Source organism: Aspergillus neoniger, assembly GCF_003184625.1.
Source record: "Aspergillus neoniger CBS 115656 unplaced genomic scaffold BO87scaffold_63, whole genome shotgun sequence".
NCBI lineage: Eukaryota > Fungi > Ascomycota > Eurotiomycetes > Eurotiales > Aspergillaceae > Aspergillus > Aspergillus neoniger.
Window position 1 is genome coordinate 33,177 of NW_020291191.1, and position 26,839 is coordinate 60,015.

Here is a 26,839-nt window from a genome sequence, read left to right on the forward strand (position 1 = left end):
AAGCGATCGTCGGGCTTGTCCGTTAGTGGTAGTTCTAGTCTAGTTACTTACTGACTGAACTGAGAGTATGCGGCAGCAACGTCATCCCCATAATAAAAGAGCCATCCTCTCCCCCTCCGCTTCAGCTATGCTCTCCCTTTCCCCTCCCATCATTATCTCTCAATTTTAAATCATCCCAATTGATGACTCTTTTACATCAGACTTGTTCATCTTATTAAATACCCTGGTCTACCTCTCCACCACGACCGGTCTTCCCCATTAACTATCCAACCTTCCCCCCTTCTACTACACTTGGTGTTCTCCCCCCAATACCCGTGGTCCTTCGATCTACAGTAAGTTGGCTCGTACCAATCTTGCCCCCCTCCACCCCCCATCCTTACGTTGTCTACCTTCTTGTCCTCTTCTCTTTCTTCTTACCTGGTCTTTGCATCATTTGGATCAGATTGAGTCTAACCAGACCTTTCTTGAACTCTAGTATTTGTCCTTACCAAGGGTTTTTCACCGACAAAGCCTTCAACTATCGACCTCCCGCCTTCCTGATTGGACCTTCCACTACTCGACGTTTCCAGACTCTTCGACACGCATTGCCTGTCTACTCGAATCTCCGGATCACTCCGTTTCGCTGTTCTCGTTGACTCATTTCTCCGGTTGGCACACTTCGCACTCATACGCTTGGCCCCTTGAAAGAGTTTAGTGGGGGCCGCTGGTGCCAACACTTATATTATAACTTTGAGTCGACACCCGGTGGCAAATTTCGTGTCTATACCTGCCCACCACACCCCCGTCGGCGTCATTCTCTCTTTGACGTCCAATCGCGAACAAGCACATTATGTTCATGCACCCTGCTGCACGTAAGGGTTTGATCACTGAACCAACTTCCATCCCCTATCTCAACTATCAAGATCCCGTTTGCATACAAGACGACCAGATTCTCGACTACTCTCAAGAAGCCGCTCTCCACTTTCTCGGCCAACAACAACCTCGATTGCAGACTCCTTTCCAGTACCAACCGGATTTGCAGTTCGTCTCTCCGCCGTCTTCCGCTCCTTCCTCCCCTACTTCCTCACCCGCCTCCACCATCTCCCACTATCCTGCGACAACAGCGGTTGCCGCGGATTACTCCTCTGCCGTCTTCGACGGCAATTCCTTCGAGGCTCCTTCGATGACACCCTCCTCCTCCTACAACCCTTCCATCAACATCCATCACTCAGCATCACCACCCTCACAAGCCTACCTTCCCCAATATACTCAACCTTACTACTTCAACGGCAATCCGATGTTGGCACAACAGTCTGTCGCGAACAACCACGGTTGGGAAGGCAACTTGCAGCTGTTGGGCCCAGCTCGCCTTCAGAACAATCTACTGAAAGCCTCTGCTAGTCCATCATCGAGCCGCTCTGCACCCGCTGGCAGTTCTTACTCAAGGACAAACGGTGTGGCCAAGCCTCTGCCTACCCCTGTGCAGACCCCCGTGCAGTCCTTCCAAGATGGTAGCCAGACCGACGCCGATCTTGCCATGAGACGGGCGATTTTGGAGCAGCAGCAGCAACAACAACAGCAACAGCAACAGCAGAAGCAGTCTCGTCACCAGCATCAGACCAGCGACTACTCGCTAGCGCCTTCTGTATCGAGCGTGAGTCACAACTCGCCAGTGACTCCTCATACGGGCTTCGAAGACCTCGATGACGCATCGAAGGCGATTGTAAATGGTGAGAACCGGTTTCCCGACGTAGACAAGTGGATGGATGATTACTTACGCCTCGATGCGCTTTCAGACTACAACAACCACAACGCGAATAACAACATGACCATTGGCATTCCCAAGCTCAACCGCACGATTTCCGACATTTACCAGGACGAGCTTTACAACCCCGCCATGATGTCTACTCCACAGATGGCTAAGCCCGCGACAAACCAGCAGAATCTCCTGGCACCATCGTTCCGGAATGTGATCGCCGATCGCCTTCAGGCTGCTAACCAGGGCCACTTGACCGCACGGTCCCAGTCTCCCATGGTGAACATGCCGCGCGATCGCTCTCCCTTCCGCCAGAACTCTCCTCTGGCCGCTGAGTACAACCATGCGGCTTTGCAACAACCTCAGATGGCCACCAGCGCCCCTACGTCCCAAACAGGGGTGAACATGGGACAGGCGGCCCAGGGAGAGCCCAAGACGATGTCCCCCAAAGATGCACTGTTGGACTTCAATGAGGGCGACGATACCGGCTTACCTCTCTTCCCCCCTTCGTCACAGCCCGACTTCAATCTGGGCGATGCACTGGGCGGACTACGCCGGGAGAGTTCCGGCTCATTCCAGCCGACTCAGAACTTTACATCGATGGAGTCGTTCCCCAGTCAATACGCTACGCAGGGTGCCACTCAGCAGTTCGCCTTCGGCCAACAGCAGAACCACCGCCAGCCACAGCAACAGAACAACAATCTGCTGCATCAGACTCCCGAATTTCCCGCGTCTCTCCCTCGGTTCGACTCTACTGGTAGCGATGTGCTGCCTTCGACTGAGATGACCTCCCCACAGGCATCGCAGAAGATGCCGATGCAGGCACCACCGGTCAACGAAGAGATCAGTCGACCAGAGAACACCTCGGCCGATGGAGGCACCTACACCTGCACATACCACGGCTGCACACTACGCTTTGAGACCCCGGCCAAGCTGCAAAAGCACAAGCGCGAGGCGCACCGTCAGACCACCCCTGGCGGTCACCTGGTTACTCGCGATACGTCGGCCCGCAATTCGCAGGCCGGACCACACAAGTGTGAGCGCATCAATCCGTCTACGGGCAAGCCGTGCAACTCTGTGTTCTCGCGGCCTTACGATCTTACACGGCACGAGGACACCATCCACAATGCTCGCAAGCAAAAGGTGCGGTGTCATCTGTGCACGGAGGAGAAGACCTTCTCGCGCAATGATGCGCTCACCCGGCACATGCGCGTGGTGCATCCAGAGGTTGACTGGCCCGGAAAGCAACGGCGCAGAGGGCGGGAGTGAAGCTTGGGTGGATCAGCCCCAGTTTCCAGCCCCCCCTTCTTTTCTTCTCCTTCCCCCCTCCTCTCCTCTTACAATTCCAATTGAGTGGACCGACAAAGGGGTGTGTGGAGGATGGGGATGGTGAGTGCCATTCAGCAGCCCCGGCGGTGACAGCATGAGATCCACCGGGTTTCCCTCACCATGACGGATCCCCAAAGCCTCCGACGTCATGGGCTAGTCCCTATCAGGCAAGGACTCGCTAACGGGCCCGGATCGACGGTCGCACCTGCTTCATCGGGCAAGTGTGGAGCCTGAGGACGTGCATCCAATGCAGCAGCCATGACGTCACGGCTGCACCCTTTGGGACAGGCGGCCCGCTGGTGGACCAATCAGCGGGCCGATGACGTATCGATCTCTTTTTCAGCGAACGAGCAGGCCTTTTTTTGCTTCTTTGGGCTTATTTCTTTTGCGATGCTATTCTTTGTTTTGCATTACATGCCATGGGTCTTAGATTTCTTTTGTCATTTATTCATCATCTGTGATGTGAACGGTGTTGCCGCGAAATCCTTTCTCATTGGGTCACGGTGGTTTTCGGAAATGGGGTTTGCATCAAAAAAAGAATTGCTTTTTTGCGCGTGTGTATATGCAAAGGTCCCGCGTGTCTGCTTTCTTTCCAGCCAGCTTGTTACGAATTTCTGGGGTTTACGCTTTGTACTATATTGTCCCCTGTATGATTGTTACGTGATGAGATATTTATTGCTGCAGCTATTTTTCGTTTGCATTGGGTCGGCATGGTGGTGGGTTTGGCGCGCAGATTGTGATGAAAAAACATGTACAGTATGAAATGTATACATATATCGTGAAAGACATATACCAGCTTTTATTATGATTCCTTTTCCTATATTTCCGTCTACTAGTAGAGAATCGTGTTTCAGAAAAAAAGGGGCTATTGGGACCTGTCAGCCTGAAAGCTCTCAATAGTTAGTTTGAGAGCTTCTAGCGGAAGAAGCTATGAACATCTGCTGCACACTGCACGGTGTCATCGGCAGGTACCCAACTACTTTCCTAAAAGGTACCAAAAGGAAGAAGTTATGGAAGCCCAAACATACAATAGTCCAATCTAATAATAATACCAATACCAATACCACTAATAATAAAACTACTCATTATGCATACACACACCTCCCAATGCACAGTGTTAAGGTAACCTTTTATCAAAGACATTGGTGCTTGCTGGCTGGTAGTTTCGGAAAGAATGAATGGGAAATGAAATGAAATGAAATGAAATGAAATAAGAAGCGAGTAGGTATGACATCATACATATGCACCCCTGTTCCAGTAGAACTACGGGAAGCTATGCATGGCATCACCATACATACATAACATACATCATTTTTTCATAACGTACAAAAACCAAGCATGCATGCATGTTTCTGATTTTCTTTCCCAATTCTATTCTTTTTTCTTTCCTTGCTTTATGGGATGATCATGATAATTCTCCGAAAATGTGCTTTGTGGCGGTGCAAAGGTATGTATGTACTTTTGAGTCATAACAGAATTGTTGAGTTGTTAGTTAATCAGTTGTTGATAATGGGTTAGTCAGTGGGTGGGATTGAGGGAGGGAGGGATTAGTAATTCATTAATCAATAACTAACATGAATTATTTAATTTGCTCTACGTAGTACTTTTGATTCTTCGTTTAAAGAGTAACTAGAAATAATCTAATGATAGAATCATGATTATGTGTCTATGACTGAGCTAGTTACCCTATAAAGTAAACCTACTGACTCAACTCACCTCATCTCACCTAACTTACTTACTTGTTAGTATTTCCGAGTGAGTCGTAAATCATTCCCCACATAGTTTAGTTAACCCCTCTTTTTTTTCATGAGGTGGGTTTGGGGGGGATCCACAGTAGTAAATCATTCAGTAGTCCACTTTTAGTCCACTTTTGAAGGAAAGTCCCTTGGGTACGCAATTTGGTCTGTTTTATCGGTCGGCTATCCACTCCAATTAAAGAAAAAGGTTTTGTATCAGGTTGGTGGAGAAATTGTGTGGGTTAGGGATCGATCTACATACATACATTCATCGTACACTTGTATCTGATTTACATTTCTTAGAATTGTTTTTGTTATACACGATTTGGATGTTTCTGTGTGTATGTTGTTTTTCTGAAGGTAATCAAGTTCAATGTTTGATTAAAAGAATGGTCTTGTAATGTTGGCATAAACTTAATCTAATCATGAAACTTTGCTGTACGTTCCAGCTACAAGGCATTTATTGGCACAACACAAATTGAAGATGTAATTTCCCTAAGAACTATAATCTCCTCCTCAGCCACGATCTCCCGCTGCCGCTGCCATCAGTTACCACTACAGGGTTCTCTCACCTACTTTCGGGTAGTATCTTAAAAAAGTCTCATACAACCATGTCTTAGTTATGCTGTCCTTTTAACTTTGCTTACTTCTTCGTATTCTTGATTGTGCTGGCGAATAGGGCTCTATCGTGACTTGTAGTTGCCTGAACATCGTGACTACTACTTTTCTTGATGGCTTGGCTACTGCTCCTGCCTGTGCTCTTTGGAAAGACCCATTATGGCATCTTGCAAGAACCGATACCCAGGGGCAACCTGTTCTTCCCACTCCCGCGTCCCCGGCTGCGTATACAAGTCATGCAAATGAGGCACCGACTCTAGTCCAAGCAGATCACCTACTACTCCCTGAGCCTTCAATTCAGCGATAAATCGCTCCGCCGAATCAAACGGAACGACTTGATCCTGTCGGCTGTGAATGACGAACGTCGGTGTCCGGTCGTTGCCCTCCCGGACTTGTGCCAGTGGGCTGATCGCTGCAAGGCGAGAAGCGGACGGCATCGTGAGGTAATCGGCGCTGCCAGTCTGAGCGTTGAGTAACAATAGGAGGGCAATGCCATTGCCCGATACTGAGAGCACGAGATCAAGGCGATAGGACCCGCTGTCCGATAAAGCATAGCGCTCTGGAAGTGGGCCCGGACTCAACTATCCTATCCTCGCACTTTTGCTTCCAACAAGTAATTGCTGCAGAGATGCCTCGCTCCCTACTCCTCGGGTGAAGCTCGTGCGAGAAAACCCCGCTTCCTGAAGAACCTCCATCCACTTGGACGCTGGCTGAAGAGGATACTCGGTCCCGTTTTCGGCCACCCACCATTCATCAAGCAAGCCGAAAGTAATGTCAAACCACGCCAGCGGTTGAGTTCTCTCAGAAAGAATCACAACCCCGTCATCAGTCAGGCAGTCCCTGAGCCTGCGGCAAGTTTCAACCCTGCTGGAGGTAGCGTGCACACAGTTCGTTCCGATGACTATGTCGTAGCGATTGCGATGCTCGGCTCTCGTTTCCTCTTCTAGATCAATTGTGTCGTAGTCGATCCAGGAGAAATCAACGAATCTGTCCTTCGCTTTGGAGACAATCGGTGCAAATACATCGGTAAAAGTGTATTGGCACGGGATTCTCGCCGCCTCGATAGCCTGCGCCAGCCGCAGAGTTGTGCCCCCGGTGCCTGCACCAACTTCCAGAATGCGTGGGACCCGCTTATCGCTCTTATGATGCATCTCGTGTCCGCGAAGCAAAATCATGACTAGAGTTACGAGCTGATCCGTAGATGTGGATACCATTGGTGAGTTGGCATAATACTCTTCCATAATATTGAATGAGGCTGAACTTCCAAACATCAGCGATTGAGGATCTTGTTCACCCTTGAGAATGGGTGCCAGGTTTTCTCCTGTCAGTTTCATCAACTTTGCTTCCGGCAAATAGGCTGGAAAGCGGGAAACAAAGGTCTCATACGCCTCCGCAGCAGAACCAAATTCTGGGGTTCCACGACCTCGAACTACTATGCTCGCCTGTATGAAAACAACCCCATGAGTCTGAAGAGTTTCCCAAAGTCGAGCAACGAGCTTGCTGTGCTTGGGTATATGCTTGATCGGGTGAATAACCGTCCCTGAGGGCAAAGACAGAACGGGAACCCCCATAGCCTCGAAGGCTTCCAAGATATAGGCCTGCACCAAACGATTTTGTAACGGTAAAACATTGGACCCGTAGGCGATATACCCATTCCTATTTGCCGCATCTTGGAATTGGCTGTCGACTTCGAGCAGCGCCTCTACTGGGTCCCTTGTGGCTGCGGTCTTGTCACCTTCATGTCCAACTACCCCGTTGAGCTTGGTTTGTAAGAGAGCCGATGGAATACCAGAATCAATAGGCGATACCGGCTCATTGTGAGGTATAATATTATCGCTACCATTTGTGAGTCGAGAGTCCCAAGGCGACTTTTGCCTCACCATTTCAGTGAGGTTCTCCACAGACGTTTGTCCCAGGCCTACGGTACTGATGCTCGACTCAAATGCTGCGTTGAGCTCATCCGAAAATTCCATCAAAGATAGAGAATCGATACCAAGGTCTATGAGAACAGCATCCGCAGGGATGTCGGCCGGATCCAAACCAGTGTAATTCGATATGAGCTCCTTAATCACAATTTCGGGGTTCCTGTACTTTTCTTCTGGTGGGGTTGTCACGGCTGTTGTAGCCGTCATAGGACTTGATTCCGTGTCACTAATTATTGGCAGTTCAACGGTAGACATAGCGGCAGTATCAGGGGCTTTTTGAGCCGGCATGCAATCAGGGCGCGATACTGGCTGCTGTGGCCAAGAAACGCTGGCGTTAGCAGCTCCAAGGAATTTGCCCAACTTCACCTTGTCCAGCTGATTAAACCGAACTCCTGACATCATCGCTACCACCTGTCTTTCGGGGGAGCGTACGAAGACATCCCCAATGAACTGATTATTACCAGCCGACTTAATACTTGTGTAGACGAACCACTCCCCCTCGAAATTTGCTAGACAGGTAGTTGTCAGAATCACACGTTCAATACCCACCGCAATCAGGACTTGGTCATCAGCAGCGTCTTCGCTGGTATTTAGCAGCAACCCTGTCACCGAAATAAGGGAATCAAGGAGCACCGCATCACATCTCATCCAAGTAGGGCTCTCTATCCGACCAGGCTGGCCTTCGGGAAGTTTGACGGTTGCTACCGCTTCGTTTCCATCCACTACCACGGAATGGATACCTTGGAGGAAGGGAGCGTAGTGCATCACTTTTGAGAACAACCCATACGCCCTCCTTGCCATGAAGCGCTCGGCCGTCTGGCAGTCTTGGACTCGAGTGAACGCGCCATCCACCAGTCGCCCATATGTAGTCAGGTTGGCTTGTGCTGTTACGGTAGCCATGCCTACGCAATGGACCGAGGGTTGTCTGGACTCTGGAGTTGTGGAATACACAGTGAACTTCCAGGATTGCGTGGGAACAAGCTCTTGGAGCTGCAGCTCCACTTCACGCGATCGGTCTAGCCCCAGAGGCACCTGGAAGTGCAAATCATCAAAACTTAGGTGCTGTGTAGCCATATCCCCGAGTAGAAGCTGAATGGCATTGGTAACACTCTCTAAGTATAAGGGTGCAGGACAAAGTGGTTGTTTCAAGAAAGCATGTCCCTTGACCACCTCCTGAAATCTTCCACACGTCGTATTAATATGAAAGCTCATATGGGAGTCGCAGGGGCCTGCTTCTTTTCGAGCGATCAGTCTCATGGGAGGTGCAGCCACAGAAGCTGCGGAATCTAAGACAGTCGAAGCTGCCAAGAGCTTTTCGTGCAACTCCATAGCTCGGTCGATGTTCTCAGTCCAGTACTGGTTCCTCTCGAAATGATAAGGAGGCAACCATGTTTCTTTAAGCCCTGTAGGAAAATCTCGGATGAAGGACCAATGGGACACAGAAAGCCCTGAATGCCATAGGTCAGAAATAACCGTGGCAATGCCGGTCTCCGGCCCTTCACTTGGCCGGATACTGACTGGATGGAATGTGTGTGCTTTGACATCTAGCATAGCTCTCTTGGTCATCGGTATAATTGGACTATTTATGCCAACCTCAAACCAATTGCAAAGGCCGAGCTGGTGTTCAAGGCGCTGTATGGCATTAACAAAGTACACTGGATCTCTCGCATGTCGAGCAGCATTCCAGTCCTGAATAGATTTGAGTTCCTCCCGAGTACAGGCCTCCACTCGAATGCTGGGTTTGCTCCATGTCATGCTGCGACAAAGATCATCCAAATCCGGCATGATGGGCTCAACAAGATGCGAATGAAACGCATGAGTTGTTGATAGACGTTGGTATTTAAGCCCAGAAATCTCTTTGTGGGTGGATAGATAGAACACGCTCAGCCAAGTCCACGGTGGCTGAAGTTCCTGCTGTAACTACCGAAGTGGGCGAGTTATAGCAAGCGACCTCCAATTTAGCAGTCTTTTCGATACCAGACAAGTGAGTAATGAGGTTCTGGATGTCACTCGGGCTACTATGTATGGCGAGCATTGCTCCCCGCTCAGTTCCCCATTTTGTATCAATGAGTCGGGCTCGATATGCAATCAACTTCAGACAGTCAGTGAGGGAAAGAGCTCCAGACACCCCCAGTGCGACTATCTCGCCAAGTCTGTGGCCAATAATGGCATCAGGCTTGAGCCCGCCATCAATCCAGCAGCGAGCGCAGGCGTATTGTACCGCAAAGATACTGCATTGCAGGCTCAGTGCACTGTCAACGGGTGTTTTCTGGAAAATCGCTGTGGCAATACCCGGAAACCCCTGCTGAATTAGTGATGCATCGCAGGCGTCAATGTTGCTCTTGAAGGCGGGGTATGCTTCGTAGAAGTTTCGATCCAACGCCACCTTGTTATCATATTGCCCGCTCAAGACCATAACCACCGCATTGTGCTGTCGTGTGTATTCAAAGCTTGGTGCTTCAACCTGGTTCAAGGTGCGAACCAATCCAGACACATCGGTCGCGGTAGCACTGAAGCAGAAACGGTGGCGTTTCCTCCGCTCATTCAAAGTAAATGCAACACTGGCCACGTCCACCTTGGAAGCGTGTCTTGACAGATGTGTTGCCAGGTCCCGAGAATGCTCGGTGAGGCTTGTTTTCGAGGCTGCGCTCAAGATAATCGGAAATGCGACCCTCCGGTTCCTTGCCGGTGACGATAATACATAGCTGCGTCTTAGTGCATCATCCCGGGGTACTGGCTCACAGCACAACAGCGCGCAGTTCGATCCTCCAGCACCGTAACTATTCACCAAAGCAGCGCGCTGAGGAACATTCCAATCCTGGAGCTTTCGGGCGATCTCCATTCCATCCGGCTCCAGTGCTGAAATTGCTGGGTTCAGCCGACTGTGATTCGCCTGAGGGGGGATGCCGCCGAATTTCATCATGGCCAACACTTTGAGAAGCCCAGCAACACCAGCAGCAGGCTCGCAGTGCCCAATGTTACCCTTTATAGAGCCGATAGACAACGGTGTTGCTCGTGAGGAGTCTCCCAGTACTGCCCGAATGCTCTCCATTTCGATGGGATCTCCTGCCTGAGTTCCCGTTCCATGAGCTTCCACGTATGAGACTTGAGAGGGCTGGAGACCCGATTTCTCAAAAAGGCTTCTATAGAGGGCCTTCAGGGCTGTTGGTGATGGTACCGTGAGGGTGGTCGAAGTTCCTCCTTGGTTGGTGGCAATGCTAGGGATAACGCCAAAGATATGATCCTCAGCACTGACTGCATCAGACAATTTCTTCAAAACGACCAATCCAGCGCCCTCAGAACGACAGTATCCATCGGCTGCGGCATCAAAAGGCTTACATTGGCCTGTTTGACTAAGGAATCCCGCTTTTCCCAAGTCAAAGAGATTGCCTGCCGTGGTGAGTGCGCTTACTCCACCGGCTATTGCCATGGTACATTCTCCTGCCTGAATAGCGCGACACGCTCGATGGATGGCCACCAAGGACGAGGAGCATGCAGTATCCAGGACCTCGGCGGGGCCAGACCAGCCATAGTAATAGCTGAGTCGGCCACACATGAAGGCGCGGATGGTACCCGTAGCTGTATATGCTGACGGGGCATGACAGGCGGTATTTTCCAGATATTCGTTCAGACTGCCTCCGATGAAGCAAGCAACTGGGTCTTCCGCGCTCCGCTGATGAGAGGTCAAGTACCCACTCGATTCTAAAGCCTCATAAGACAGCTCCAAAAGCATTTTTTGCTGGGGGTCCAGGCTGGCGGCTTCTCTGGCGTTGATGCCAAAGAAAGAATTGTCAAAACGTTTGATATCATCGACGAAGTTGCCAAAGAACTTTCTTTTCGCCATATCTTCATCCTGTAAGGCCCTGTAGCTCCTGCCGAGGTTGATTCTCTCGACTGTCACTTCTTCGTGAGTATCATGGCCTCTGGCAATCAAGTCCCAGAGTTTTTCAAGATTGTTTGCGCCCGGGAACCGACACGAAAGCCCCACAACCGCAATAGCACTGTCAGCGAACTCCAGTATACTGGAGGGGGTTGCTTGAGAGTTAGATACAAGCAGTTGATTTGCTTTGAACTTGAAAGCCTTGAGGCATTGCCTATTGAATGGCGACAAGGGCACACTATCATTGAGTCCGAAAATGACCAGCCGGTGAGCTGGACGTTCTGAGGCTTTGAGATCGAGAGCCACTTGGGTGACCAAGCCATACCAGTCGCAGCAGGATGCTAACATCATAGTTATCATATCCTCCATGATTTCGGCATCAGTCAATGCCTTTCCGGTTATGTTCGATCGCACGGTGACCTGTAGTCGACTTTGCTGGGGCAGCTGAAAAATAGATGAATTTTTGTTGATAATGTCCATGAACTCTGGAACTACGTGCTCATTCTCTGGATTATGAGCCTTTCCAGTCACATCCATCTTGTCTGCTGGTAGACCGTTTTCCCGACAATACTCATACATGGCCGCTATAGATTTCGCATTTCCTATAAAACTAAGCGTGCGAGGCTCTGTAATTGTCGAAACATATGTCTGGTTCCAACGACATTGATCAGTATCTGATAGCTAACGGGCTTTTTGTTCTAGGCTTGCGAGCATCTTGGGGCTTACACGCGGAAACATTTTCGTGAACTCTTCCTCTTGGCCTTCATACTTGAGGCGGACGGCCAAGATGTTGGACTCGCCCGTGGTCCAATCATCCAAAGCCTCGATGTACGCTCCCATTCCCACCATTATTCGCAGAAATACCGCAGCATTGTCCATGATCTGCCCTTCATCCTTCGCGCAGGCTATGGAAAGAGCAGGCGGCTCTCCTGCACAACAGCCATGAATACCTCCTCCTTTCTGTATCTGGGCAATAAAGTCGGCGTGAGAGATACCATGGAAGTCCAGGTAGCGAAGGTACTCCCCCAACTGAAGAATCAGGAGCAAGGGTAGGGCGATGATTCCCGTGCGAGCTTCGGAGACCGGGGCAGAGGGGCCCCCATTGGCCCAGTCCTTCAGCAGGCGTACATAGTTTTCAGCATTGGGCAGATTTCGCACATCCTCTCGATGGACAGCGAATAGATGCAACACGTCAGTCAGGGAGGCCACATGATGAAGCAAGGTTCTCCCGTGGGGATGTTTGCTCAGAAATATGTATAGGGCGCTGAGATCGGCAGGGTCTGGTGCTCGACTCTGGGGGTTGAAAAAGGCAGCCGAGGCCTGAATCGGGTCTATCGCAGCGGTCATAGTGACTTGGTGGTAATTGATGACATGGCTGCAAATCGTGTCACCCAGAATGTTTCATGTTTCTTTCTGAAGACACTTGTTTGTTTCTATGTTGACGGGGTGCAATGGTTGGTAGCCGATGCCTCCCGGATGGTTTCTGGTTCGAAGGAAGGGGGTTGTGACCGCCGGCGCATTATCTTATTGCTATTTGACCGACCGGCACCGGAAAATTTGGAGGAATCTCGAAGAAAGAGACAAGGGACGAGTGAGAATAAATGCATCCATTGATACAGAGCTACCTTTCCTTACTCTTAAACATGTATCTCATCTTCACCTCTTCAGGCTGGTCTCCGCTGGTTGTGGCGGTGGCCGCAGCGATGATGGGAATATTGGCATACCGACTGTGACTGGACCCTCTGGCTCGATTTCCTGGTCCTCGACTCTGCGCATGACAAGCAACAGAGAAACGCTGTAGACATGTCTTCGCAAATGAATCTTCGTACGAGATGAGTAAATTTGCTGTAGATTGGATGGAGGAGATCAGGAAGGTGAAGAGGTCAGGTGATTTTTCTGTCTACAGTGAATGCATCCTCTACTAACTATAAATGGCTATAGTAATAGCCTATGCTGCAGAATGTTATCCGGTGCAGACATATACTACTACAAGGTACTAGAAATCAATATCTAGCCCGTCCAGCTGGAGATTGAGGTAATGTGGGAACTCTTGGGCCACATCAATCAGCCAGAGGGCCGTGCCACAAGCTACATCGGCCACCTTCCTAAGCACCGTTGGCGTGGTGGGGATCGAGGGTGGATGCTATAGCCGAAGACTTGGCGCCATAGGAAATGCTGCAAATTCAAGCGGATGACCGACCGGTGATTCTGTTGGAGAGCATAGCCTAGCCCGTCTGCCAGATGAAAGCTGGCTGGCGAGGAAGAGGAGGGCGTGTGGGGTGAGTCGGAGCTAGGCATCGTACGCGGGAAAGAAGGGATAGATTGTAGTTCTGACAGTGATTGAACAGCAGTACCTGCTAGGTTCTGTATATCAAATATGACTTCAGCCTCACTTTTCTCCCTGATATGGTTCATCTATAAGCATACAACGTTACATCGTGCCTGGATGCCACACAACTAAAGGCTTTGTATAACTTAGTATACTATTAGCCCGTGTCTAGCCTGTTCTTGCTTACTCCGTAGATATTGCAACCGGCCAATCAATTGAATGGGGCAGGGTAGACTAGAGCTTCCCAAAGATAAGCGAGTGGCTGTAAGTTTAGCTCATCCTTCCAGCCTTCTCATCCAAGCCCTGTTCCTGGACTGGCCTCGTCTCAATAAGCGGTCGGTATTGCAAGGACTGGCTCTTCTACTACACCAAAGTGGAGGCCAGGGAACTTGACATCCGTCTTTTTCCGGCCACTGTTCTCTGCTGGAGTGACTCTCTGGTCAGCTGATAAGGGCAATATCGGTCCTTTCCACTCGAAGACGATATAGATGGTCTTTGTCAGGGCGGTATGGAGTCACACGGTTGGCAGACAGGACGCGATTAGTGCCAGCACGGATTCAATCATGCTCCAGTACTAACATATCACAGGTTATGAGTGTATTCTGCTTTGAGGTTTATTTTTTCTTGCAATACCGGGGGAATTTTGGTATTTTTCACATAGCTCCAAAACCCACCGGGTCTCCCTACCGGAGGAATGATGCCTGTCTGTGATACCCGCCGGGCAAATTCCCCGGATAATACAGGAGGACCCGGGGTATCTTGTCTTTCTATTGCAGCTGATTACTCCGTCATCTTCTGAGGTATGACAAAAGTAAACAAAAAAGGGAAATAGAAAATCAGGCACTCGACAAGGGTCTCCGTTTTTCGTACACTTGTTTTCTCCTCCTGTCTCAGCCTGTACATCCCCATTGACTTCGGTATGTTTGAAAGGCCAGTAGTCCGAGATTCTTTTCGTTGAGATAGTAGACAATTGAAACCACAATAAGAGGCTTGAAGTTGCTAGACCGGTAGCTCTGTCCTACATTCATTCGCGTGAGCACTGTGGTCATGAGCAGGCTTTGTTCAGCGTGTTAAGTCTGTCTGAGAGGCCCATCCGCCGTGGCGACCGGTAGATTTCATTCAAGCCGAAGAAATCGGCTCGTAGTAGAAGTATGGCGCAACATTAGCCTTGTCGATTTGGATTGGTGGCTGCACTGCCGTGATCAGGTAACAAGGAAAGGTGGTCAGTGGAGTGAGCTAGTGAGGGAAAGGCCGCCACCGCGCAACATATTCAAGGATAGGCTACATTCCCATGGATATCATTCACCTCAAAGAACATCCATCACTCAAGACGTGCGTGTAGTATTGTGCTTTATTATTGGGCACCATCTATACTTCAATTGCTCCCTTTGTTCGCTCTGATAGTTCTGCCAGCACGCTGCGAATGCCCTTGACGGTCTTTTCCGCTTGACACATTATGGTCCGCACGAGGAAGGACATTTCACCCGTGCTCTGGTGTAAGATTCCCTCCCCCTGGAGCATCCGCCCGCTCACACAAAGGTCGGCTGGAAGGCCAAGAAGAGCCTCGGTCTCTCCAAGATGATGAACACAGATCTGCAGGACGAACTTGAGCTGGAAGCGGTAATAAGACGACAGTGAAACGCCGCCAATGTGCAGCATTGGGAAAAGAACGAAAATATCAGAAGGTGAGGATTCATGAGATGAGCAGTCGCTAAGCTTCATCAGGGCGAAATTCATTTCTTGGTAAAGGGCGTAATGAAGCTGCGTCAAATGAATGTACGCTGACAGGACCTGCAAGATCATGGCTGTGTCTGACAATATGGGGTCCAGACCATCAAGCGCCTCTAGCATCGATCTGGCTTCACTCAGAACGCGATGTAATTCAACGGAGCTCTCAATCACATTGGCTGCTAGCTGTTCCAGCCGTGGCATGGGGTTATTTGCCGTGTCCGAGTCTATGGAGAGCGATTTGATTTGGCTCGCAAGCTTTACGCTGAGTGCGCAGAGCTGCTGGATGAGACTCCCTGCAATGGGAGGAACAATGAGCTCGCATTCTATGGGTTTGGTGCCTGTGCCTGGCTGGCTGCATTCCGTAACCAATAAAGGGCTGTCTCTAATGACTGGTTGATCCGTCATGAAATCTACTTGTTGGCGATTGCTGTCCGTTGGCAGCGGATGGGAGGCGCCTTCAACATACGTCCTGGATGTATCCCCGTCATCCCAAATTCCAAGCCCGGGTATCGTGGGCAATGAATTACTGAAAAGCGGTATCAGCGTCTCTGAATCGTCTGTAACCACATCGAGAAGCATGGCCTCGAAGCTTGGCTGGGCGTCATCTGTGCCTTCCAAGTTGCCATCATTCTCCTGGAGATCTCTAGAGCCGCCAAGGGAGTCTGAATACGGCCGGAGATGTTGATGTTGGTGCTTTTTCTGTTGCTGTTGCCGTCGCCTTCTTTGTTGTTGCTGGTTCTGTTGTTCGCTCCGATTACTGCTCGCGAGTCTCCAGCCGCCCGACGTATCTTTCATGCCCTGGTGTCGTGTTGGTGGTCTTCCTGCTTTTCGGGCCATGCTGAACACACATAGCGCGCCAGCTGCCACGCACCGGTGACATGATGATTTGGTGGGTTCCCGAATGCACCGCATTTTCTGGCCATGGCACCGGTCGCATGCAGCCCGTTTCACAGCACTCATGCTGGGAAAAGTGGAGTAAATCGCAAATTATGTCGGGTGGTCGGGCGAACTGGGCAATTAAATTGGGCTCATGTCATATCAGGGAGGGGAATTAATATGTTAAGCGCAGTGTGAGATATACGGGTCCACAAAATGGATTGTGTATGCGTCGTGGTCGTGGTGGTGGGTGGGGGCGGGCAGATCTCTATAGTTTGAAAATAAAATGGGTGCGGAAGTTTTGGGATGCTTTTCTTTTCAGGTCAGGGAACAAGAATCGGTCTATAAAGATGGCAAGCTGTGCAGGAACTGTATTATCTGTAGCTTCGTGGTTGTTCAGTCGCTTAGCAAACTTCCCTAGAAAAGACGGCGCAAAAACGAGTACAACAGAAGAGACCACTCATAGCACAACGCGCATTTGCTTGTGGATGTAAACCTGGCTAAGAGCATGGGCTCACTAACCTATTACACGAGCTGGCACAAGAAAAGTATAGACCTGGTAGATCCATACAAGTAAATGACTGCCAAAGCTTCGAAAGTGGCTGAGGTCAAAGCTAATAAGTACCTACAGTAAGCCCGTCAGCCAAATAAGAACCCTAAAGATAGGGGAATAGAGGGGGTGAGAAGCAGTCACCATCAGATTTCGCGCCTATTTTTCGAGTCTCCGAATGATTGTAAGCGCCAATCTACTAAATAGATAGCTCCGTTCCCTATGTTAGAGACCTACTTTAATCAGTGTGTTATGCACGCTGGACTGCAGGTACCTCGACTTCGACAGGTCAAGCTGAGCTTGTTTGGGTCTTAGTATCTGCGGTGTCCTACTTCCCTTGCTGCCCAGCTGAGCCACGGAATGAAGGATGGTATGTCGTAGACAAGTAACTCCAAAAGTGGTCAACCATCCCAGAAAATATTCTTGCATTATCCGATGTGTAATCCTGTCGTCACCCAACGCTATAGCCATCTTTGTTATCTGACTCTTGGTGAGAGAGGGGAAGGAAGGAAGAAGGAAGAAGGACGATGGAAGTGACAAGTCAGTACTTCGCGGCCTTCCCAATGGGGGTACTAAATGGGGTAAGGCAAGGCGTTGTTTGTCATAGTGACACAACAGATTGTCTGCTTGGTAACCGCAAAAGTAAGTAGTTCAATCGGTGCCGTATGCGTTGCAGTTGCTCAATAGTAAAGAAAAACATTTCTGCATGTGCTGATTGGCCCACATCACCTGACTTCTGCGGCTTTACAAGCTCTTTGTCGTCTTCTTCCTGGACTTCCTACTTCTAGAACCAACTTTATGTGTTTTGATCCGATCAGAAATTCACAATGACCCTTTGGCATCTCAGAAGAAGATTTCTTCTGGATGCTGCCTAGAACACAGTTCTGTGTATTTTGAAGAGGCATTCGAAATCCGTGTGAAATGAGAATTCCCGAAATCGGCTGGCTGCTCCCTTGCAGCAGCAGTCGGGTTGCTTGGGCATGGTGCCTCAGGCTCTCGAAACCCGTACGTCGTGGCTGCAGTGCTGTTAGCATGGGAACGGAATGGAGACAGCAAACACAGCGTAGAGATAGCTGTGAGGGGACTGTGTCATTCTTCTAGTGTGAGGTTTACCAATATGGAGCAGTCCCTTGGGGAGTATCAGCGATACCCTCGAGCCTCGATCCCATTATCCGAGACCCGACTAATCCACTCTTTATTAGATCTTCAGGCATACAAGACATATCCCTCACCGATCTTCCTCTTGTCTGCCTGGCCTTCTTATGCCTTACCAGCCCTGTCGGTCAAGGGCTTGTAACGCTTAAGTAGCAAGGCGTTACGGCATCAGGACATAGACTACCCCTAATAAATGCATTGTTGTCAACACCTTATAGGTGTAGAAACCGGAAAGCAAATTATGCGCTGAAAGCAAAGGTGCTCAGGATGTGGATGCCGGCATCTACTATGATATTTCCAGATCCGGGGGTTTTACTGTAGGCGCCTCAAACTCGCCGGCTGGGCATCGATTGCCGGTCAAGAAGGGTGGGCATTCGCACCCGGCCTACTCCCCAAACATTCCTGTCCTGTCAAAGGGACCATCCGATAGCACTTGAGCTTATCTGATCGAATTCCTCTGTGAACTGTTTTCAACGCGCTTGTTCTTCCATGACAATACTCATCAGGCATTGAGGTGGGAAATTCGAAAGGACACCCAATGCAGAGCTCCGATTTCGAGCCAATTGCCGTCATCGGGTTTGGCCTTAAGCTCCCTCAACAAGCATCGACTTCAGCAGGCTTTTGGGACCTTCTCATCCAAGGCCGTTCGGCACGTACAGAAACTCCTGCCGATCGGTTCAATGCGGAGGCTTTCTATAAGGCAACGGCTACTGGTGACAGACAAAGAGTGGGCACAGTATGTTGAAAGATAAACTTGTGGTATGAAAGTTGAGCAGGAGATAATTATAGATACAGATAAAAACCTAGACATGGGCATTACATTGCCGAATCCTTGGACCGCTTCGATGCTCCCTTTTTCTCCATATCTCCCCATGAAGCAGAATGCATGGATCCACAGCAGCGATGGCTCCTCAAAGTGGCATATCATGCACTGGAGAATGGTACGCATTCGTATGCTCCTCAGCATAGGCAGGCTGCTAACGACAAACAACAGCAGGCCTTAGCATTGAAGAAGTAGATGGATCGAATACATCAGCATTCGTAGGCAGCTTCATGAACGATTTCGAAACGATGCTGCACAAAGATTTGGACATGCCGAGCACCTACCATGCTACAGGAAAGGCTAGTGCTATCCTTGCCAATCGGATCAGCTGGTTTTACAACCTCAAGGGCCCCAGTGTCGCAATCAACACAGCTTGTTCCAGCAGTCTGGTTGCCCTACATCTGGCGTGTGAGAGCCTCCGTACCGGAGAAACAAGCATGGTAGGTTTCATGATGGGTAATCATATCCGAGCATCTGTCTAATCGGCTTTCTCCCTAGGGTCTTGTCTGCGGCAGCAATCTCCTTTTTACCCCAGAGAACACGGCCGGATTATCCAACCTCAACTTCCTCTCACCGGATGGTATATGCTACGCATTCGATGAACGAGCAAATGGTTACGCTCGTGGGGAAGGCATTGCATGTCTTGTAATCAAACCGCTCTCTGCCGCTCTAAGCAACCAAGATCCCATTCGGGCCCTTATTCGAGGAACCGGAGTGAACTCGGATGGTCGGACTCCCGGAATCTCACAACCAAGTCCCAGCGCTCAGATAGATTTAATCCGAGGTACCTATGCTCGCTTTGGCCTCGCGCTCGATAAAACTCGTTATTTTGAGGCGCACGGGACCGGCACTCAAGTGGGGGACCTCATTGAGGCAGAAGCCATTGCGACGGTGTTTCGTTCAGGGCAACATGACGGACGACCCATCTACGTAGGTGCCCTGAAATCCAATGTTGGCCACCTTGAGGGTGCGAGCGGACTAGCAGCGGTGATCAAAGCTATCTTGGTGCTAGATCGTGGCGTCATTCCCCCTAATATCTGGCATGGGAGACGGAACCCGGCAATCAAGGAAGAATGGGGGTTGCATTTCCCTACAACCTCAATTCCGTGGCCCGAAAATGAGCTTAGGCGTGTTTCGGTTAACTCTTTTGGATTTGGTGGGACCAATGCCCATGCAGTTATTGATGGTGCTCAGTCTGTTGCCCGGAATAAAGGACCGGGGCATCTGCACATAAATGGCAATGCTTTCCTTTCCCAGGAAGCTACAAAGCTACTGGTCTGGTCAGCAGCCGATGAGAAGACTGCCTTACGGGTTGCTCAGGGTTTTAAGGATTTTCTTTCAGAACACACTGAAAGCAGATCGCCAGCGTACCTAGAGGCCCTTGCATTCACCTTATCGCGGCGTCGCACCCAATTTCCCTGGAGAACTTTCTGTGTCAGCAATCCCAGCCAGGGCCTCGGCAACCTAAGCGTTTCCCCGGCCGTGCAGGTCAAGTCAAAGCTTCAGGTATGCTTTGTATTTACCGGACAAGGAGCTCATTGGGTGGGCATGGGGAAGGAACTCCTCGACTACGACGTCTTCAGGCGCAGTCTAGAGGAGTCAGACACACTCCTCCACAATGTTGGATGCCAATTTTCAGTTCTTGGTGGGTAAAGCAATGCATCATTCTAGTCAATTGACAGAACAATTCTAATATTCACTATATCCAGAAACACTGTACAGTTATAAGGGCACCGAACTGAATCAACCAGAGTTCTGCCAGCCGATTTGCACAGCTCTACAGGTTGCCCTCGTCGAACTTCTATCGGACTGGAACGTCCATCCATTTGCTGTGGTTGGTCATTCGTCCGGAGAGGTTGCCGCTGCATACTGTGCCGGAATCATCACTAAAAGCCACGCTCTTGAGCTGGCCTTCTTCCGAGGCTTAGCTGTCTCGGCAACATCGCGAAGAGGTTTCCCAGATGGCGGCATGCTGGCGACACGGCTCTCATCAGATAAATGCTCAGAGCTGCTTGCAGACCTTGCAAATAGTCAGAACCCCGAAACGCGCAACATTGGTATCGCGTGCTACAACAGCCCCCAGAACTTGACCTTATCCGGAGATACGAATCAAATCGAAAGACTGGCACTCATGTTGGAAACAGAAGGAATCATGAGCAAAAGGTTGAACATTTGCATCGCGTACCACAATGCAAAGCATATGGAACCTGCAGCAAGCTTATATCAGGCTCTTATCAAGAACTCACACTCGAGCGAACCCGGAGGGAGGGCGAATCTAGCACCCAGTTGCTACATGTTTTCCAGTGTTCGCGATATTTTTTTGGCGCCAGACTCCGATGCATCTGAAGTTTCGAAGCCAGACTATTGGCTTGACAATCTTGTCTGCCCAGTACTATTTACACAAGCCATGCAGAAGTTAGCATCGCTACTCGAAAATAAGGTTGGAATTGCGAATACCCATTTTATCGAGGTCGGACCACATTCTACACTCAAATCAGCAATCAAGGAGAACTTGGCCTTGGAGTCCAAGGTCTGGAGCGTGGAAAGGACGTACAGTCATATGTTATCTCGCCAGCAATCAGCAGTATCCACCGCGTTGACGGTTGCAGGAAGACTGTATAGTCTTGGCCTTCCAGTCGATTTGAGTGCAGTGAATAATCAGCACTCGAATAGCAATCGGGTACTCTTCGATCTTCCGTCATATCCATTCGATCATTCCAAGTGATACTGTATGGAAAGCCGCATCAGCAAGGACTATCGGTTTAGGAAATACCCCCACCATGATTTCCTCTGCAAGTCAGCATCGGATTGGAACCCTGTGGAACCACAATGGAACAACAGAATCATTCTCCAAGAACAGCCATGGATCAGAGATCACCAGGTGAGTTAGATTCACGTGGATTGCTTTAAGCTTTTCATCCTTTTAATCAGTCGGCACAGGTTTCTGGGGTTTGCGTCTATCCTGCAGCTGGAATGCTTGCTATGGCTATTGAAGCTACACGACAGGTTGTACATGTCCCCCACCACCAGCCGAAAGGCTACCAGTTCAGAGATGTTGTATTTAGCAGAAGTGTTGTGGTCCCAGACTCAAGGCTGGGAGTTGAGGTCCAGTTCCGCCTGCGAAGGATTGAGCAGCTGAGCATGGACCTTGCCCCTTGCTATGACTTCCGGCTCTACATGCACGACCACGGGCAATGGACTCAATGTTGTCGAGGCTATATTACGGTTGAGCACCATACTAGCCTTTACGACTTTGACCTCGATCGCAGTGTGGCGGACGAATATGTGAAACGACTGAGTGCAAGCCTCTCGCCAACTGAACACCGGAGATTCTATGCACGCTTGCGTGACTCGGGGCTTAGCTATGGTCCAATATTTCAATTGGATCACGACATCATGCACGGTGCGGAGAATGAAGGTGTCGGGAAGATTGATTTGCAAAGGTGGACCGACCTCATTGAAGAGAACGACCAATCGCCCTGCTTCATCCACCCTGCGGCACTCGATTGCATCATTCAAGTGGCCTACCTTGGAATCACGCGTGGGGGACAAGTTGAAATCCCAACCATCATACCGACAGCGGTCAATCATCTGTGGATATCGGCGAATATAACACAGCAAATGGTTGCTGTGTCCGCAAAATCTGTTCAGAGCAGTGCGCGATGCTATGATGTGGATTACATCTCAGTTGGGGCTGAGACCGAGAGAACTCTTCTCATAGGCGATTTAACACTCACATCCATTGAAAAGTCTGCTGCCCCAGCTGTAAACGAGACCAAGGCAAGCACCGTCTCCATGTACCGTGTCGAATGGAAGCCCGATGTCAATCTTCTTGGCCCTCAATCTGGGTTATTTGCCGCCCAGCCATTGCAGCTATCCCAAAGTGAGTCAGAAAGGATCAAGCTCACTGAATATGCCTGCTTCCTTGCCATGACTGAAGTTTTATACGCAGTCGATAGTGGCGTGTCAATTGATTCCCAGAGCCCTAAACATCTACAGAAGTACCTGGCATGGATGCGACATCAGACCGGGCTTATAAGAGCGTCCGTTGGTTGGAAAGATTGGATCTCTACACAACCAGCAGGTAGTGGGCTCCAGGAACAGCTGTGGCAGAGAGTATCATCATTTGGACCCGAGGGCAGGCTTATTGTCAAGTTGTATAGGCAAATACTGCCCATCATCCAGGGTGAGATTGATGCGCTGCAGATTCTCTTTGCCGACGAAACGTTGGCAGACTACTACAGACTCGAGAACCCTCCTCCTGAAGTTGTAAAGGGAGTCCAGCAGTATGTTGACTGCATGGCGCATGCCAATCCCAACATGCGGGTGCTGGAAATCGGGGCAGGTACAGGTGGAATGACACAGTATATCCTGGATATCATTGGCGGCCATAATGGCAGTGCTGCGGAGCGTTTTGCACAGTATGTGTTCACAGACATATCTCCCGCCTTCTTTAAGGACGCCAGAGAGAAATTTGACAGAGGGGAAAGAATCATAATGAAGACCCTGGATATTGAGAAGACACCTGCAGACCAAGGCTTTGAAATAGAGGCATTTGATCTCGTCATTGCCAGCAATGTAAGTTCGCACTTAGCATAACGGTGGGTTCAGAGCTGATCAGCCTAGGTTTTACATGCCACCAAGGATTTGGAACTGACTCTAGGGAACGCCAGACAGCTTTTGAAGCCTGGAGGGAAGCTTATACTCGTTGAAGGTACCAGTTCCAACCTACTTAGGACCTCTTTCATCTTCGGCTGCTTGCCGGGATGGTGGCTATCAACTGAGGCGTATCGCGAGTGGGGACCACTGGTCCCTGTGGACCGGTGGGATAAGTTGCTCCAGGATAGCCATTTCACCGGAGCGGGGTCCCTCATAGACGGCCCAGACAAGGCAAATTCATTGAGTAGTGCGATAATCTCAGCTGCGCGCCCTCTCGTTCGGTCCAACAGCGACATGTCAACATCGTCAGACATTCTCATTCTGAGAAGAGAGAGCTCGGTTTTGCAGCAGTCCTTAGCTACCTCAATACGCGACTTATTACAAGAGTCAAAACTGCCTGTCAGCATCATGGATGCTTCTGAACTACACGAGGTTGCCAAGGGAGCTACCATGGTCTTGTTGCAGACCATTGACGACTTCGTCTTCCACGAGCTTGACGAGAAAGGGTACCAGGATTTAAAGACTACTGTGGCAATGGCCAATAAGCTGCTTTGGGTGACACGGAGACACAATAGCCCAAAACCGGATTCGTTGGGGCAGGACGCTGTGCTTGGCCTTGCACGCTCCCTTATGTCAGAGAACGAGGGCCTCAATATCGTGACCCTAGGACTGGAAGATATCGAAATTACTTCCCGCGCAGCACAGCAGTGTTGCAACACTATTCCTGTGCCGACACCTCCTTACTGAGCATAAATGGCGAGGAGATCTTTGACATCGGTGGCCGCCTGTGCTTGAGTCGTGTCTTGCCGGCAGAAACAATAGCGAAAGAGATCTGGAGCATGCAGCAATCCAAGGCCCATATGGATAACAATGTGCGCAGCCTTGGGAACAATGAAATTGAAATCCAGATACGCGCAGCTACGATTACACCAAAAATTACCACTGGCCAACCTTCTTTGGGCCAGGAGATAAACGGCACCATCACCCAGATCGGGTCAGACGTGCAAGGCACCTTTCAGGTTGGCGATCCCGTTGCTGCTATCGTACCGCATTCTGGCACAGCATCAATCAAAGATCTGATTCAGTGCCCGGTTGGTCTCGCCCATAAGATCCCCGACGAATTATACAAAAAGGGAGAAATTGTTCTGCCACTCGATTTTCTGATAGCATACGACTCGCTGCACAATTGCGCGCGGCTACAGGCAGGGGATTCGATAATCATCCATGACGGGGCTAGTTCACTCAGTCAAGCCGCGATTCAACTCGCTCAGTTCCTGGGTGCAGAGGTTTTCGTGACTTTCAATATTCAGGATGAGGAAGCTATAGCGGTTATGTACTCTATTCCCGCTTCGCACAGATTTCCACAACAAGGCCCTATGCTGACGATGGGAATCAAACGCCTAACCCACGGTCGAGGCGCGGATGTCATGTTCACCCCATTGATTGCGAAGGAATCAGATCAAACAGCGTGGGACTGCTTGAAAGAGTATGGCCGAGTTATTGAGGTGGTCGACAAGTATGCACGTACTTTCTCCGGAGCTATACCTCCCCGGCCTCGACTGTTCAATCAAAGCATCATGTCTGCCCGGCTGGATATTCCGACGCTTCTTCAGGACGCAGAGAAAATTGCAACTATCTTGCCTGAGGTCATGCGTCTGATGGGGCATAAATCAGTGGTTCCTGTACAACCTGTCAGAGTACTCACCTTCTCTGAGCTTGAGAACTCCGGTGGTGTGAAGGCTGTCGAGCAAACTCGATCAGCCAAGACGTGTATTTCTTTCGACTTGAACAGCCTTACCGCATCTAAGCCGCAACTATTTGACTCAACATCGACATACCTCATTGCCGGGGGCTTGGGTGGTCTTGGAAGAAGCATAGCCAAATGGATGATTTCCAATGGGGTCCGATATCTCGTTCTCCTGAGTCGGCAATGTACAGGAAGCCCTGGAGCAGAGACCTTCCTTGACGAATGCGCGACCATGAGCGCAACAACTTTCGCACCCAAGTGCGATATCAGTGATGAAAGAGCAGTCAGTGAAGTCATCCAGGAAGTACAGCGGCGGATGCCTCCCATCAAAGGATGCATCCAGGCATCTATGGTTCTCAAGGTAATCTATCACATAAGAAAAAATGCCCCAAGCAAAAATCACAAGTTAACATGTCTGTTATTGCAGTCTGCCATGTTCGCGAATATGACCCTCGACCAGTGGAACGAAGCACTACGCTCAAAGGTGCAAGGCTCGTATAATCTCGATCGCCACCTTCCAACCCAGCTGGACTTTTTCATTTTCTTATCGTCCGTGTGCGGTATGATCGGCGCCAGCGGTCAATCCAACTACGCCTTTGGCTGCGCCTACCAAGATGCACTGGCCCGATCTAAAGTCGCGATGAGACAGACGGCCATTTCCATTGACCTCGGGATTGTCGAAGGGGTTGGATACACGGCCGAGCATCAGGGCGTGAGCTCCTTCATGCGCTCTCTGGGGTTACAGCCCATCCCTGAAGAATATCTCCTTTCCATATTAGAATATTACTGCGACTCCAGGCGTGAAATCCTTCATCCCAGCGACGCCCAAATAGTCGTTGGCATCATGAACCAAGACGAGATGCAGCGAAGTGGACTTGTGCGCTCGCGATTTTACTCGCGGCCGTTGTGGAATCATTTGCAGCGACGCATGAACCCAACGCTTGGCAGGAGCAAGGTTGTTGCTGCTCAACGATCGAATGAGAAGGGCCCCTCATCGCTCAAACTCCCGACTGCTGCGAGCGATGATACGCTTTCGTCTACTATGCCAGATGGCGGTCCAGACGCGGTCAGTCGGGCCATCTGCGAGAGGGTCTCGGATGTGCTTGCTATCAACGCTGATGATATTGACCCAGCGAAGCCGTTGCATATGTATGGGGTGGACTCATTGGTTGCGATGGAATTGCGGTGTTGGTTTAAGGAAGCACTGCAGAAGGATGTGGCTGTGTTTGATATCTTGAGTAATCGGCCGATAGGAGTGTTGGCTCGGGAGGTCGTGGGTGTGGCTGCGGCTGCATGAGGTGGGTTACAACTATTCGATGGATGTCCTAGAAGGGGTGAGGTGTAGCTACTAGTCTGAGAGTGACGTTTTCTCCAGTTGCGGCGCTTGGCCTCATACATGGACTCCTGTGGCTTAGGGCAACCTGCGGTGGTGTACAAGGTACCCTGTAGTGATAGTCCGCTTATTGCGTCATGATGAACGTTGTCTTGCGTACGCCCGTCAGGTGAACTTTGAGAAACCTGTCGTTGGCATGTAGGAGTGGTTGATCCGCATTACTCGGTAGCATAGATCTTGAGTTCAGACTTTGAACATCAGTCATCCGATGTAGTCATAAGTATGGAACGTACACACGGTCGCGGGTTCATTGGCGGAACCAGATACCGGCTATCCTCTAGATTGGCTCTTCAACGAGGAATGCCTAGTAGGCACGAGTCATCAGCTCGTGCCGATTACGTCCCTGCCCTTTG

At 50.1% G+C, this 26,839-nt stretch overlaps 8 protein-coding genes across 8 annotated transcripts; 4 read left to right on the forward strand and 4 right to left on the reverse strand.

Moving 5' to 3' along the window:
- Positions 1–347: 347 nt before the first annotated feature.
- BO87DRAFT_213208 (stress-regulated transcription factor RPN4) lies at positions 348–3,163 on the forward strand. The gene has a single exon (XM_025618634.1). The coding sequence runs from the start codon at positions 830–832 to the stop codon at positions 3,002–3,004; it is 2,175 nt and encodes a 724-aa protein (XP_025474080.1). The 5' UTR covers positions 348–829; the 3' UTR covers positions 3,005–3,163.
- On the forward strand, positions 3,164–3,907 carry BO87DRAFT_213199 (uncharacterized protein). The gene has a single exon (XM_025618633.1). It carries the CDS (start codon positions 3,323–3,325, stop codon positions 3,824–3,826), a length of 504 nt encoding a protein of 167 aa, XP_025474081.1. The 5' UTR covers positions 3,164–3,322; the 3' UTR covers positions 3,827–3,907.
- Positions 3,908–5,999: 2,092 nt separating this feature from the next.
- On the reverse strand, positions 6,000–8,243 carry BO87DRAFT_370670 (uncharacterized protein; the record flags this gene model as incomplete). Its single annotated transcript, XM_025622037.1, has 1 exon — positions 6,000–8,243. One exon carries the CDS (start codon positions 8,241–8,243, stop codon positions 6,000–6,002), a length of 2,244 nt encoding a protein of 747 aa, XP_025474082.1.
- A 940-nt stretch (positions 8,244–9,183) lies between these two features.
- Positions 9,184–12,570, reverse strand: BO87DRAFT_463669 (type I polyketide synthase; the record flags this gene model as incomplete). Its single annotated transcript, XM_025629248.1, has 2 exons — positions 9,184–11,871; positions 11,950–12,570. 2 exons carry the CDS (start codon positions 12,568–12,570, stop codon positions 9,184–9,186), a joined length of 3,309 nt encoding a protein of 1,102 aa, XP_025474083.1.
- Positions 12,571–13,277: 707 nt separating this feature from the next.
- Positions 13,278–13,584, reverse strand: BO87DRAFT_213502 (uncharacterized protein). Its single transcript, XM_025618635.1, has one exon. It carries the CDS (start codon positions 13,519–13,521, stop codon positions 13,312–13,314), a length of 210 nt encoding a protein of 69 aa, XP_025474084.1. The 5' UTR covers positions 13,522–13,584; the 3' UTR covers positions 13,278–13,311.
- A 1,336-nt stretch (positions 13,585–14,920) lies between these two features.
- BO87DRAFT_420248 (Zn(II)2Cys6 transcription factor domain-containing protein) lies at positions 14,921–16,398 on the reverse strand (the record flags this gene model as incomplete). Its single annotated transcript, XM_025626996.1, has 1 exon — positions 14,921–16,398. The coding sequence occupies exon 1, from the start codon at positions 16,241–16,243 to the stop codon at positions 14,921–14,923; it is 1,323 nt and encodes a 440-aa protein (XP_025474085.1). The 5' UTR covers positions 16,244–16,398.
- A 2,004-nt stretch (positions 16,399–18,402) lies between these two features.
- Positions 18,403–18,882, forward strand: BO87DRAFT_321794 (putative polyketide synthase; the record flags this gene model as incomplete). The annotated part of the gene is made up of 3 exons (XM_025619949.1): positions 18,403–18,591; positions 18,613–18,620; positions 18,672–18,882. 3 exons carry the CDS (start codon positions 18,403–18,405, stop codon positions 18,880–18,882), a joined length of 408 nt encoding a protein of 135 aa, XP_025474086.1.
- A 35-nt stretch (positions 18,883–18,917) lies between these two features.
- BO87DRAFT_411136 (uncharacterized protein) lies at positions 18,918–26,756 on the forward strand (the record flags this gene model as incomplete). The annotated part of the gene is made up of 9 exons (XM_025626405.1): positions 18,918–19,127; positions 19,945–20,332; positions 20,397–20,744; positions 22,208–23,265; positions 23,637–23,696; positions 23,734–24,053; positions 24,095–25,114; positions 25,271–25,454; positions 25,521–26,756. 9 exons carry the CDS (start codon positions 18,918–18,920, stop codon positions 26,388–26,390), a joined length of 4,458 nt encoding a protein of 1,485 aa, XP_025474087.1. The 3' UTR covers positions 26,391–26,756.
- Between the last annotated feature and the right edge of the window lie 83 nt (positions 26,757–26,839).